Source organism: Mytilus trossulus, chromosome 1 (assembly GCF_036588685.1).
Source record: "Mytilus trossulus isolate FHL-02 chromosome 1, PNRI_Mtr1.1.1.hap1, whole genome shotgun sequence".
Classification (NCBI taxonomy): domain Eukaryota; kingdom Metazoa; phylum Mollusca; class Bivalvia; order Mytilida; family Mytilidae; genus Mytilus; species Mytilus trossulus.
The window spans coordinates 34,418,806-34,432,742 of record NC_086373.1 but is presented as its reverse complement, the minus strand read 5'-3'; the positions used below and the strand labels follow the sequence as shown (position 1 = coordinate 34,432,742).

Sequence of the window (13,937 nt, the reverse complement as noted above, 5' to 3'; positions counted from 1 at the left end):
TTTTTAATTGTCCTAATTGTCCATTAACCAGGAAACCCTTGTTTCTTCTCTCGTTTCTAAATGGTTAAAGCCATAACCACCAAAGTCAATCCTAACCATCCCTTTGTGGTATGAACACTTGTGGTACAAAATGTATAGTTTCAGAGATATTCATACACTTAATTACAAGTTATTGTTTGGAACCAACAAAAATGCTTATTTGGGGCCCTTTATTTACCCTAATTCCTAAACTGTTGGGACCATAACCTCCAAAATCAATCTCAACCTTCCTTTTGTGGTTATAAACCGTGTGTATGAAGTTCATAGATTTCTATCTACTTATTCAAAGTTATTGTCCGGAAACCAACTGTATTCGGACGATGACGATGATGTGATAAGAATATACGACCACAAATAAATTTTGGGGGTCACATTAAAAAACAAATTTTTAAGCAGTTGCTGAACCGTGACAATAAGTAGGAGGACAATGTACATACTTTGTTACATACAGCATCCGTAATACAGAGTTAATTCTGTTGCATGATAAGTATCCATTTGTCAGTGACTTTTGAAGCCACCAAGAGTTGGTTTCTCATTATGGAATATGTCACATGTTCCTATCAATATTGCCTTGGCCTCTTTTTCCTTGATTATCACATCCCCAATGAGACTTCAATACAGCATTTGTACTTACAAGTATTAAAATGGGTGCCACATGTTGAGAAGGATCTGCAAACCCTTCCAGAAGCACTGACAAAATGACATATTCCAAACTTAGGAATTTCTTATATCTTTGAACGTCAAACATGGCAAACTATGTATATTTTTAAGCAGTTGCTGAACCATGACAATAAGTAGGAGTACAATGTACATACTTTGTTACATATGGCATCTGTTTTTTTATTTCTTTAGTGTTTTTTTCTTAAGTCATACAATTATCAAAAGTACCAGGATTATAATTTAGTACGCCAGACGCGCGTTTCCTCTACATAAGACTCATCAGTGACGCTTATATCAAAATATTTATAAAGCCAAACAAGTTCAAAGTTGAAGAGCATTGAGGACCCAAAATTCAAAAAAGTGGTGCCAAATACGTTAAGGTAATCTATGCCTGGGATAAGAAAAATTCTAGTTTTTCGAAAAATTCAAAGTTTTGTTTACAGGAAATTTATAAAAATGATCACATTATTGATTTTCATGTCAACACCGGAGTGTTGGCTACTGGACTGGTGATACCCTCGGGGACGAAACATTCACCAGCAGTGGCATCTACCCAGTGGTGTAAATTATTATCAAAAGTACCATGTCATATTACAATATTTACTAACAATGCATTAGTAATTTAGTAGTAAAAATATGTCCTTTTCCCCTCAATATATAATACTTTACTTAAGTTACCTCTCACAAATACTGCTAATTTTCATTTACATTTATGAGACCTTTTAAAACCTTCTAAGGAATGTACATGTACACGCATTTTCTGTTTTTATTTGTTTTTGGTGTGTTTATTGCTTTTCCGATCGGGCAGGCTGTGGCTACCTTAGCTATCTTTAAATTGTGTTCCCATTTTGACCATGCTTTCCAAATTTAGTGCAATATTTCCTTGGTCAACTCAAACAGAACTGTGCAGTCTTTTTATTGTGTGATTTAGTGATCAACTGTACTTTCTTACATTTTTCTACATTGGTTAGAGGTATAGGGGGAGGGTTGAGATCTCACAAACATGTTTAACCCCGCCGCATTTTTGCGCCTGTCCCAAGTCAGGAGCCTCTGGCCTTTGTTAGTCTTGTATTATTTTTATATTAGTTTCTTGTGTACAATTTGGAAATTAGTATGGCGTTCATTATCACTGAACTAGTATATATTTGTTTAGGGGCCAGCTGAAGGACGTCTCCGAGTGCGGGAATTTCTCGCTACATTGAAGACCTGTTGGTGACCTTCTGCTGTTGTTTTTTATTTGGTCGGGTTGTTGTCTCTTTGACACATTCCCCATTTCCATTCTCAATTTTATTTCATTTTAAGACCTTCTATTCTGAGCAACACTCCCTCTAAATGTGGCTTAAATTGGAAAGGTAGTTCAAAGAAGAAAATCTAATATTTCATGTTTTCAATGAGTACAATTTATGCCACTCAATATGCATTGTTTGCCATGTTTATCCCAGTTCAATGTTAAATTACTATAATTTTAAACTTTCATGGCCATTAAAGTAAATATATCATATATGTCATATTACAATATTTATTGTACAACAATGATTTTTACTTTCTTGAGCGTTTTTTTCTCAAATCATATATGCCATATTATAATATTTATTGTACAACAAAAATGTTTACTTCTTTAGTGTTTTTTTTCTCATATTATACATTGTATATGTCATATTACAATATTTATTGTACAACAATAATTTTTACTCTCTTTAGTGATTTTTTTTCTCATATTATACATTGTATATGTCATATTACAATAATCATTGTACAACAATGATTTTTACTTTAGTGTTTCTACTCTTGTCCCATTATATGTCTTATACTAAATTTACATCAATGTTTTTTGCTTTCCTTAGTGTAATTTCTCAAATCACATTATATGTCAAAGTACTAAATTTACATCAATGTTTTTTTGCTTTCTTCAATAGTTTTTCCACAAATCTGTGAGCAATGAGTATCTAATACCATCCTAAAAGCCTACATTATATTTCATGGTTTCTTGTGTGTTTATCATGCCATCATTGTCCTAGAATAACCTAGGCCATGCACATGGGGCATTTTAGTAGATACTGAAGATTTGAAATATAATCATCATGTTGGCGATGGTATTGGTCGTTCCATGTTCTGCATGAATCTAAATACTGAAATACCACAAACTGTTTCCATGATATCTCCAACTTTAACAAATCCCAATTTTTCAAAGAATCCTACAGCACGACCTGCACTTTGAATTCTGATTGGTCTACTTTTATCATGACTTTTGAACTCATTCAATACTTTTTTCACCAACTTTTTACCAATTCCTTGTAATTGGAAATCTTCTTTTACAAACATGAATGTTATCTGACTATAGAATTCGCTGTCAAAGTTACTGCCAGGTGAATCCATCTTTAAGTCACAAAACTGGTAACTTATTTCACCTATGAGGGATACTTTGGAAGGTCGCTTTTCATAAACGAAAATGACTGAGTTGTTTTCTGGAATATCACATACTTCTCCACAAACCTCTCTGGAAAGTTTTCTGAACTTTGTCCGGTTTGGACTGGTTCTTCCTTCTTTTTTTATTTCTGAAAAACAGAAAAATGCTTTGTATTATTGCATAGCAATATAATATTTCTCACAGAAAGTAACTAAAGGTTAGCGTGAAATAAATTCCAATAAATTTCAATATTCAACTAGTGCAATAAATCTTCAAACGACAACATCTTAGTTTAAATCAATTTTTACTTTCAAATTTTATATTGCAATACAATAAAAGGGTTGTTGCATGAATATTGGGGAATATTGTCCCTCAGAGAACATATTGTTATAAATGGGCATTGATAATAATCTCAAAGAAACAACTCATTTTATATTTCTAAATTTTATTGGGATCAATATCTGAAAACCTGAAAAATAATGGTCTTAGATGATTTTCATACACTAAGACAACTTTGGCAATCTCAATTTGGGGAGATCAAATTGCATTTTTATAATTAGTACCAATTTTATCAGATAACATAACATTTAACATCTATCAACTTATCAAGTTGACATAGCGGTAAAATTCAACTGTCAGTGAACAGGCACTTCGATCACGATTTTCATGGGTCTACATTAAATTCACACTTTTAGGGGATAATGGGTTTATAAAACATGTTTGCCGTTACCTATTCATTCAGTCTCAGTGTTATTTGACACTTCTTTTGGGTAGTTTTCCCTTAAATTCCATCGTGGCGAGTGCTTGTTTACGTATATTGGAAGTTGCCATTCCAACGAATGGTCACTTCCGGGTAACGGTACTTCTTTATAAAGTTATAATAATACATGAAAGTATTATTAAGATATGATTAAATTACTTGCTGGCCTTCCTTTTACTGTGTAGGATATTTAATAATAGGAAATAATTATGTTAAGTACGTTTTTGTGTAGCGCCGTTAAGGAACTATTTTGTGATTTCAATGACGTCATATAGTAACGTAGGTGATAAGGCTACGAGTATGGAATTTTAAGGTTTATATTTATGATGTCACTTATTTATTGGAATTAAAGGCAAACTTTCGCGATTTTATGTATTTATAACGACATTTTGGGACATGAGCCAGAGTTTTCCTTAGTATTTCAAAGTTATAGTAGATTTTCAGTTCTGTGAGTCGCGGATGTATTTCACCATCAAGTATAAATACGGCATCGCACTAGCACTTTGGCATATCGTATCTGGCTATCAAGCAGAGCAGTACAATAAACCAAACAAACCCTTAAAGTCAAGCAAGCTATTTAGGTACAGGATGCATTTCGATATACAGCTATTTCACCTTAAGCTATGCGATAGCATTTCAAGCCTTTATTTATCTTTTTACATCTTTTGGAATATTTAACTAAAAGCTCACATAAGGACGTCTAGGAACCAAATATCGCTTTTATAAATATTCCCGCTTAAGCAGGTCTTCAACAGGAAGTGGCTTCATATTAAGACAAGATGAGGAACCAGTTCAATGTTTACAATTTCTAATAGCAGTTTTTGGCAAATTACACAAAATTATTAAAGATGTAAAGATACGATGTCCCACCACGTTGACAACTTTCTTATATCGTAGTTTAATGAAATACGTATATTTCATTCTCTCATTATTGTATTGATAGGATAAAGTCTTGTAAATCTGTATTTATAAGTTATATCTGGGGTTCGGAAGGCCAGCATCTTACTATTACAATTTATGGTTATACTATGTTATTGCTGATATTTGCATGGGTTATTTATTGAGATATACATGCCTACTGGACAAGAATAAAAGTCACTCTTTTACGCTGGATTCTTCATTTATATATGATTATGCTTGAGTCAACAAACTACACTCAAAACAAGACAAAGTAACGGAACACTATCAATAAGCAATCATACGGAATTAAAAGTACACTCGACCCCTACTCGCCCGCCTGTAACAATATATTGCACTCCCAAGCTCGTGCAATATAAAACTCGGGACAATATTCCCCAATATTCATGCAACAACCCTATATTATTGCTGTTTACAAAATTTTACTCAATTACATAAAAAATTGTGGGTAAAAACCCCAATTTGTGAATTCTTATATCTGGAGCTCTGATATTTCAGTGTATTACCTAGGCCTGCTGTATGCAGTGGTGTAGAATTTCTCCCTTGATTATCTCTACAATTGATATTTTCTTGTGTTGTTAATTTCTGTACTTGAGAGGACTTTCCTTTTTCAGCAGCTTCCAACAATGCAGCATCACCTCTAAGTAAATTAGCTACATCATTATCACCTTCTTTGACAAGGTCCAATGGTGTGTTTCCATCCTTATTCTTTTTGGTTGCATCTGCTCCATGCTGAAAGCAAATCTTAAACATTTAAGCCCTTCTGTGAATTTATTTTTATGTATTTAGAAAACTTGCATTTTCCTGGAAACTTGATTTTGTGGTCTTTTACAATTTTTTTACTAACTATAAAGATTTTTTTTAACTGAACACTTTAATTTGTATAATTGTATCAATGAACCAATTTTTCAAGACATTTTGGCCACTAGCCTTCTTCAGTTCTTTTTTTTTTCCTTCTAACAACTACATGGCTGACATTACATTTTTCAATCATTTAAAAAAGATGTTATAGACAAAGGTCCTTGGAAATGTTATGATGTCACAATACGATTGTACATTACGTTCCCTATTGGGATTTTGAAAACAAAAATTTAATTTGTGGTAAACAATTAACAAGGAAATCAACAAAATTAGTACCAAATGAATAATATTTGAACATTTTGCTTTTTCCCAAAAAAGGTTTGAAATAATAGTATACTTATAGTTATTACCAGCCATTCAATTCAAACTTGCTTTTTTTTTGTTTGAATGTGTTATTCTATGAAATATTCTATGAAAAAAACGGTCCAAAGAGGGTTAAATAGTACATGTCTGATGACCAAGAAGAAATTTTGCAACTTTAAAGTCAAGCAGTCATATATTCATTCAACAATTTGACCAATATTCTGTTTTCCTTTTTCATTTTTATTTTACAAACATGAAAGAAGATTAGTGTATTTAAATTTTAATTTGCCTTCTATGCAAATTAGACTGTTGGGTTTCCCATTTGAATGGTTTTACACTAGTAATTATGGGGCCCTTTATAGCTTGTTGTTCGGTGTGAGCCAAGGCTCCGTGTTGAAGGCCATACATTGACCTAAAGTGGTTTACTTTTTTTTAAATTGTTATTCGGATGGAGAGTTTTCTCATTGGCACTCACATGGTCACACTGCATCTTCCTATATCTACATTTTTTGTAAATGTATGAAAAACAATTAGTGTTGTTTTGGCCCTTGCTGTATTAAATGTGGATCATACCTTCAGCAATAATTTACATATTTCTAATTTCCCTTCAGCAGCAGCTTCATGTAGAGGGGTAAACTTCCATAGATCTGCAACATTTACATCTGCTTTATGCTGAAAATACAAAGTATCAATGCAATCATCTAATGGCTATATCAGTGCATGAAAATAAAAACTTAAATCAGAGCTTTCCCAGAAAATTCAGCTTGAACAATTAGTTTTGATTTAAAACTACCCAACTAAAATATTTACAAATGTATATTTCGGCTGTTGTCTGCTCTATGGTCCGGTTGTTGTCACTTTGACACATTCCCCATTTCCTTTCTCAATTTTATTAAAAGCTTAAATAAGCACGTTGCTGTAACCCCCCTTATGCTCAATTCCCATGATATTTAACCAAGAAATACTTTATTTTGCGAATAGAGACTGTAATAAAATGGTGAATTTAGGTTTCCTACTTTTATAACATGGCAGTATCATCCATTACAAAAACTTGTCATAGTGGTATGTCACAATAAAATATAAAAAAGATGTGGTATGATTGCCAATGAGACAACAATCCACAAAAGACCAAAATGACACAGACATTAACAACTATAGGTCACCGTACGGCCTTCAAAAATGAGCAAAGCCCATACCGCAGTCAAGGTTTAAATGTAATGATCGATGGAACAAACAAAATGTTTGAATGTTATCAATTTCAACTGATATGATAGAAAACTGCCAGTTACTACAAAGTATTACAAAAGCTTTTGTCTTTTATCCCCGTACACATTTGTCTATGCTATGCCAGTAGTTATATATGTTTTATGTACACTAAAATTATTTCTTATATTGATAACTTTCTAGTATTCTATTAGCTTTCTGTCTCATTTACATCAACAGTATCATTTTCCTTGAAGTAGGCAATTCATCAGTTGTTCAGATCTCATAATTTACCTTTATCAATAGTTCCGTTACTTCATAATGTCCATAACTACAGGCATTGTGTAAAGGAACCAGTGCTCTGAAAGATAAAAATGTAAGTTTAAATATCCATTTAAATATTTTAGAAGGCCAGTACTTGAGTTAACATCAATTCAGTTTGTATTTAATTTGGTGGATGTTGATTTTGATTAACACCTAATTCTAGAGCTCAACAAATTACAAATTGTCAATAGAAACTCAAAACACCATTCAGTCTAATGTATGATGTGAGGTCATTTTCAACAATGACTTTATGAAATCTTTCTTTGAAATTTCTGTTGCACAGCAATATTTCAGTAAATTTGTGTAGATATAATTACCCTTTATCTTTAGCATGCACATCGGCACCATGCTTTAGTAAAAAGTCAACCACAGTAACTCTGTTATATCCAGCAGCAACATGTAAAGGTGTTGAATGTCTTCCATCTAGGTCTCTACAGTTCACCGAGTGTTGGTTAGCTAAAATTAATTTCTAAAAAAAAATGTGTGTGATTCAACTTCTTATTCTTAAATACTGAATATTTTTGGCAAGGAAGGCTGTTGTTCTCAAAAGAAAACATGGGAGGATTTAGAGGGGTTTTCAGCCCCCCCCCTTTTTTGAGAAAAAAATTGTGGTTGATTATATAGGGAATCACTGAAGCATGAATTAAGCATGCCCCCTCTCAGGAAGTCAGTGGGACCCCTCTTATGAAAAATTCTGTATCCACCACTGGAAAATAATAATATTTTAAAAGACACAGAGTGATCTGTAGATTCTTAAAATATGTAATCAAAGCAAGCTATAAACATGTTAATTACAACCAATGGTGTATTTTTCCATTCCCCAGGATCAAAAGAAACAAATCATTACTTATAAAAAATTATTTCAAAATCATGCATAATGTTTCAAGTTAACAATTAACCCCACCAATAATGAACTCCATTAAAACAAGTTTGTGTCACAAGAACTCCCCATTTTCATTCCCATGTAAATAAACCTGAATCTTTGTTTGTCAGATGACATTGTTTGAATAATTCTTTTTGATGTCAACATCTGTTGAGTAAACCTACTTCAACTACCGCCATATCCCCAGCCTTTGCTGCTTCCAGTAACTGTATATCCACATCTGTACCTCCTACAGGGGGGTCTTCTGTAAGAAATGAAAAATATGTTATAAAATATAATCAATGATTATTGTTGGTAAACTTCAATGAAAAGGCATTTGCTTTCCAACCATTTACATGATTATACTGCCTATTGAAAAGAGGGATTTTTTTTATTATTATAAGTGTATTAAAACTTGAGGCTCTTAAGAGCCTGTGTCGCTCACCTGTATTCACTGATGCTTTGTAAATCATGTAAAATTAGGTTAAAACATAATTAATAGTACATGTATCAGATATTAGATACATGTATTATTAGATACTATAATGATATCTAAAATTTTAACAAAAATTGCAAAATTTCTGTAAAACTACCAACTCAGGGACAGCAACCCAAAAATGGGTTGTTGGATATTGGTCTCCAAATTTATGGGCAGATAAATCTTAATCTGATGAGCAATTTTTGCAACCTATCAAAGTTGCTCTAAATGCTTTAGTGTCAGAGAAATATAAATCAAAATCTGCATTTTACCTCTATGTTCTATTTTTAGCCATGTTGCCCATGTTGCTTGGAAGGCAGGGTTATCTGACATTTCTTAAACTAGATAGTCTTATGATGATTCTGGACAAGTTTGGTGAATTTGTCTCAGTAATTCAGAGAAGAAGTTTTTGTAAAAGATTACACAATTTACTAAAAATTGTTAAAAATTTACTTTGAAGGGCAATAACTCCTTAAAGGGGTCGACAGACAAATTTGGTCTTGTTGACATATTTGTAGATCTTACTTTAATTTGATGAACATTATTGCTGTTAACAGTTTATCACTATCTATAAAAATATTAATTATCACCTCAAATGGAATCGTACAGTGTCTTGTTATTTCTTTTGGATATTTCTTGAAATATTTTGTATCATTAAGCATTTATGGTATGAAAACCTGTCAAAAGTTCCTAGTTTAGTATAGTGACAAAACATATTGCATTTAATCAATAATTGGATTTACAACAATAATTTTACAAATGGAAGTGTTTAAAGACCTTGACTGGCTATATACATGTAGCCCTCGCACAGTCGGCTCCATGCCCGAAGGAGATTGATGAGCATTTAAATATTTTCTGCCGTGGGTCAGGAACAGGTCGCAAAGGACGTCGATGATGGAGTACTTGTAGATGAGTCTTGGACGTAGTTTTAAAGATGACAGGAAGCATTATCAGGACCAAAGCCGTGAGGCAGTGAAATGAAGGTCAATCACCCAACACCTAGGATACAGTCCTTGGAAGTTAATCAGCATAACACTCCCCATGATACAATGGTTTTGGAATGCATGTTAACGCAGGTGTGCCATCTACTACGTCTAACTGTACGGCTTGGATTGGTTTCTGTCATCTTAAGTAGTAAGTCGTTGATCATCTAACTGTGAACCCTCATTGAAGATAACGGGTAAAGGAGAGCTGGCCCAGCACGACCGTTCAGCTGTAATGACTGAGATGTGACTGTTATTGTATTAGCAGTTTCTTCTTTTGTTATCTTGTCAATTCTTGATTGGTAAATTTACCTGTAATCACCTGTCAATGGACATTATTATTGTCTACAGTCATGTGATCATGAGTACAACTCCACAGGTGCATGGAGCTCTTTGTTAATACTTCGACTTTCATTATCAAATATTTTGTCAAAAGTCAATCATGGTCTGCAATAGTACAAATGTTTCAACAAAAGAATTTTTGTACACATGCATTCTCAAGAGATGCAGCAGTCTTTAACAAAACTGAAACTTTCAGAAGACTCAAAAAGGGTCATAAAATAGGCTGCAAGTTGCAAAATCATGCTATCTCACTCTAGAATTTCAGGCCCGGATCCAGAGGGGGGGTTCCAGGGGTTGGAACCCCCTTTATTTTGGACGATCAATGCAGGGTTCTCGCTAAGAATTTTTGAAGGCAAGTCCAGGGACTCGTCGTTTTTGGCCATTGTAAGTCCAACAGCAAGAAGAAGATAATTTATTGCAATACAGAGTTCCAGCTAGGCCGTTTTCAGAGGGCGCGGCGCCCGCCCTTTTTCTAGTGGCACCCTGTGCCCTTTTTACAGCATATTAATTTGTGCGTATTGATATGATACGCTAATTACTAAATTTTACCTGAGGAAAAGTTTATGACTTTGTTTACGACCCCAAGCTAATCAATGGTTACAACTGGTGTCATAATCTGTTGTAATAGGTAATCCGTTTATCGGATGGGTCATTAATGATCATCAACATTAATTCATTCAAATGGAATCGGTCAGTCAACAATTATCTTTGAAGACTGTGCACACAACAACTTTTGCACAATTTGCGATGTTTACCGTAGTTTCATGGAGGAAACGTAATGACAGAAAGTTGGAAAACCATAATAAACTCGTTGAAGACATTGTTTTACTTGTTTTCCGTAAAATTAAACAGAAAATTCAGACGTATTTGTCATTGACTGCCTTCATTTTTGATACGAAAATAACAAAATCAGCCGCCATATAGTGATCATATTTACATCATATTTACTTACTGTTTATAATCCTCCAAAGAAGGAGCACACCCGAATAAAGAAAGATAACTCAATCTGATTTTTTTCCTAGCATTGAGTAACCCATTTACATATTCTAAAATATGTCTCCATACTTCTTGCTTAAGAATATATATGTTTAGGTATTTATTTTGAGTTATGGGAAAAGTTAAAGAGGGTCTTAGTAGCAGTGTTGGTAGGGTGCCTTGGTCATCTTTTTCTGTATTCTTTATTTTTGATACAATTTTTCACTGTTGCTTTATATCCTAAAATTGTGAATTTCCTGAGCACAGATGTTTTGTGCTGTATTGCCATCAAGCACAGCAGGGGTAGAAAGGTGAAACTGATAAAATGTGGTATACCATAGAAACAGTATGAAACAGGTCACCTTTCAAAACATACTGCATATAAAGTTCAACTGTGTCAAGCAATGATCAAAAAACTTGTGTGACAAGCTGCTTGACAAGTTTTTCAGCCTTAAAAGTAGAAGATAAGAGTTCTATATCGGCTAATGATGTTGTTCTTGTATAACCTGTGATTCAACAAATAAACACAAATGTTTGATTAACATCTTTTATTAAAATATGCCCTTTTCAGGGTTCGACACTAACGGTAGTCCGGTAGTCCGGTGCCCCCCTAAAATCTAGGAGGACTACCAAAACATGGTTAATCAGTAGTCCTGTGGACCACCTGGAAATTTGTATATGGTCTGGCTATTTCAATGCTAAAGATTGGCATAAAAGTCCTCCCAATAATGTTTAAATTCTTCAAAAACAGTGATGGCATTTGGAAGAACGTAATTTTAATATTGTTATTATGAAAGCACTTTTGAGATCCAGATTTCTGATCAGAATCATCACAGTGTTTGTAACACAAAGGATTTTCAATGTAAATAAAAATATCTGATAACCAAAATGTGAAGAAATTGCTGAATAGACAGCAAAGGTCAGCAATAAAAACGTAGATGAGTTAAAAAAATAACTTCCCAAATTTGGATGAAAAATTATTATCCCCCTAAAAAAAATAAACAGGAAGGGGTAGTTTGGAAAAAAAGGCAACAATATTTTTTTGGTGGCTTTCTTATTAAAAAAACCTACATACATGTCATTCAAAATAATATTAAAGACATTTTGTTTCAGCAACATATCCACTGAATTGCTTTCAACAGTGATGATGAAGTTGACCTCTAGTACACAAAGACATTGTATCACTACAAAAAAAATAATTATAAACTGTTTGAAGCATTAATGAAAACTTCAAACATTGACTTAGGCCACACATAAAAATATTTAAGTTGGTTTGCCCAAACCCTACCCTAAGGTTGAGACAGTGGGTAGGTAGGTGGGCATTTTTTTTTTTTTTTTTTTTTTTAAAGAAATTGAAGTATTAGATGTTTATTAGTCTTCATGCCTATTTGATTAAAAAAAACTTCTTCAAATCAGGACAATAAAAGAATTTGAGACAGAGTAGGCAGCTTTTATCTGGGTAGGTAGCGTTTGGGCAAACAAACCTATTATTTATTATGGCCTTATTTTTATCCTATTTTTTCTAAATAATCCCGGAATAAAAGGTGAAATAACACTACCTAACAAGGCCTTTGAAATTGTCTCAGATTGCAGATTTTGCATTTAATTTTTCAATATTTTCTGACAGGAAAAGTTCAGGAGTAATAAAATTTATTCACTGAATGTCAACTTTAATTTATCTGGAAAAAAAAACCCAAATATTTTCAAAACTCAAATGAACATTTGTGTGCTTCTGGGGTGCTCAGATGGCAGGAAATTGCATCTTATTTCCAAAAATTTTCGTGGGGGGGCATGCCCCCAAACCCCCCTAGCTAGTTCGGGCCGCGTTGCGGCCCTCACCGGTGATAGACGAGGACTACCAGGACTACCCAAAAAATTTTCTTGGTAGTCCTGTGGACTTCATCACCTCTAATGTTAGTGTCAAACCCTGCTTTTCATATGATCATAACGAGCGTTAAATGCCCTTTTTCAGGATTGGCACCCTGCCCTTTTGAAAACCTAGCTGGAACACTGCAATATAATGTGATATTTTAGTCTCCATGGCCTACTACAGCAATGAAATGAAATAAAATTCAAATTTCTTTTAAACTAAAACTATAAAATGATGATATTTGTGTTTAATTGTGTTCAGTTTATACAAAATATTTCAATCTTGATGCATCTGTGGACTCACCAGTTTTGGAAATGATGAGTCCAAACAGATTTTGATGAGTCCAGGACTCATGGACTCGCCTTAGTGAGAACCCTGTCAATGCATTTGAATGGGAAGGATGCAATTGGACCCCCCTTTTTGTCCTGGAGTGTGACCCCCCCCCCCCTTTTAAAATGGCTGGATCCGCCCCTGCATTTTATAACAAAAACTTGCATTATACATCAATTGGTCTGTCTGTACCCTTATATGTAAATTGGTTGATTATACGTTAATTGAGGTAAAATCCACCAATTGGTGATTATTCAAAACCTGTTAAAATTATATTGGCATCACCTCTCAGTCTCAGTATTGTTTACATAACACAAATTGACTGTTACAAATGCTAATCATTGTTTGGTCAGTTACATGTTGTGATGTCACTGCAGATCTGAGAATTTCAAAGAGGACTCACCATGAAAAATTCTTGGTGAGAACCCTGACAACTCAGTTGTCAACTGACTAATGTTTGTTTCAATTTCAATAATGTTTGTTGTCATTATTAATTGCTGTTTCCCGCCATTTTCCAAACCGGATACATTAACGTAATCGCTAAATCATGAACCCCGTTTAGAGGTTATAAGCTCCATGACAACTTCACATAATTTCGCAAAATTGATGACGTAAAAATAAT

At 33.7% G+C, this 13,937-nt stretch overlaps 1 protein-coding gene across 2 annotated transcripts; it reads right to left on the bottom strand.

The window, feature by feature from the left end:
• Positions 1 to 2,198: 2,198 nt before the first annotated feature.
• LOC134722475 (poly [ADP-ribose] polymerase tankyrase-1-like) lies at positions 2,199 to 13,897 on the bottom strand. Of its 2 annotated transcripts, none has more exons than XM_063586098.1 (7): positions 13,719 to 13,897; positions 8,523 to 8,602; positions 7,793 to 7,944; positions 7,446 to 7,512; positions 6,522 to 6,620; positions 5,291 to 5,516; positions 2,199 to 3,254 (listed from the first exon to the last, which is right to left on the bottom strand). In XM_063586098.1, the coding sequence occupies exons 1-7, from the start codon at positions 13,801 to 13,803 to the stop codon at positions 2,779 to 2,781; spliced, it is 1,185 nt and encodes a 394-aa protein (XP_063442168.1). In that variant the 5' UTR covers positions 13,804 to 13,897; the 3' UTR covers positions 2,199 to 2,778. The 2 variants fall into 2 exon arrangements, with proteins under 2 accessions (XP_063442168.1, XP_063442175.1); XM_063586105.1 differs by having other exon boundaries at positions 13,601 to 13,724.
• Positions 13,898 to 13,937: the final 40 nt, after the last annotated feature.

Coding starts and splice junctions, on each gene's coding strand:
- LOC134722475 (XM_063586098.1), bottom strand. CDS start 13,803: ATGACAACAAACATTATTGAAATTGAAACAAACATTAGTCAGTTGACA. Junction 7,945..8,522: donor GGGATATGGCGGTAGTTGAA/GTAGGTTTACTC, acceptor ATTTTTTTTTAG/AAATTAATTTTAGCTAACCA. Junction 5,517..6,521: donor TATGTAAATTATTGCTGAAG/GTATGATCCACA, acceptor ATTTGCTTTCAG/CATGGAGCAGATGCAACCAA.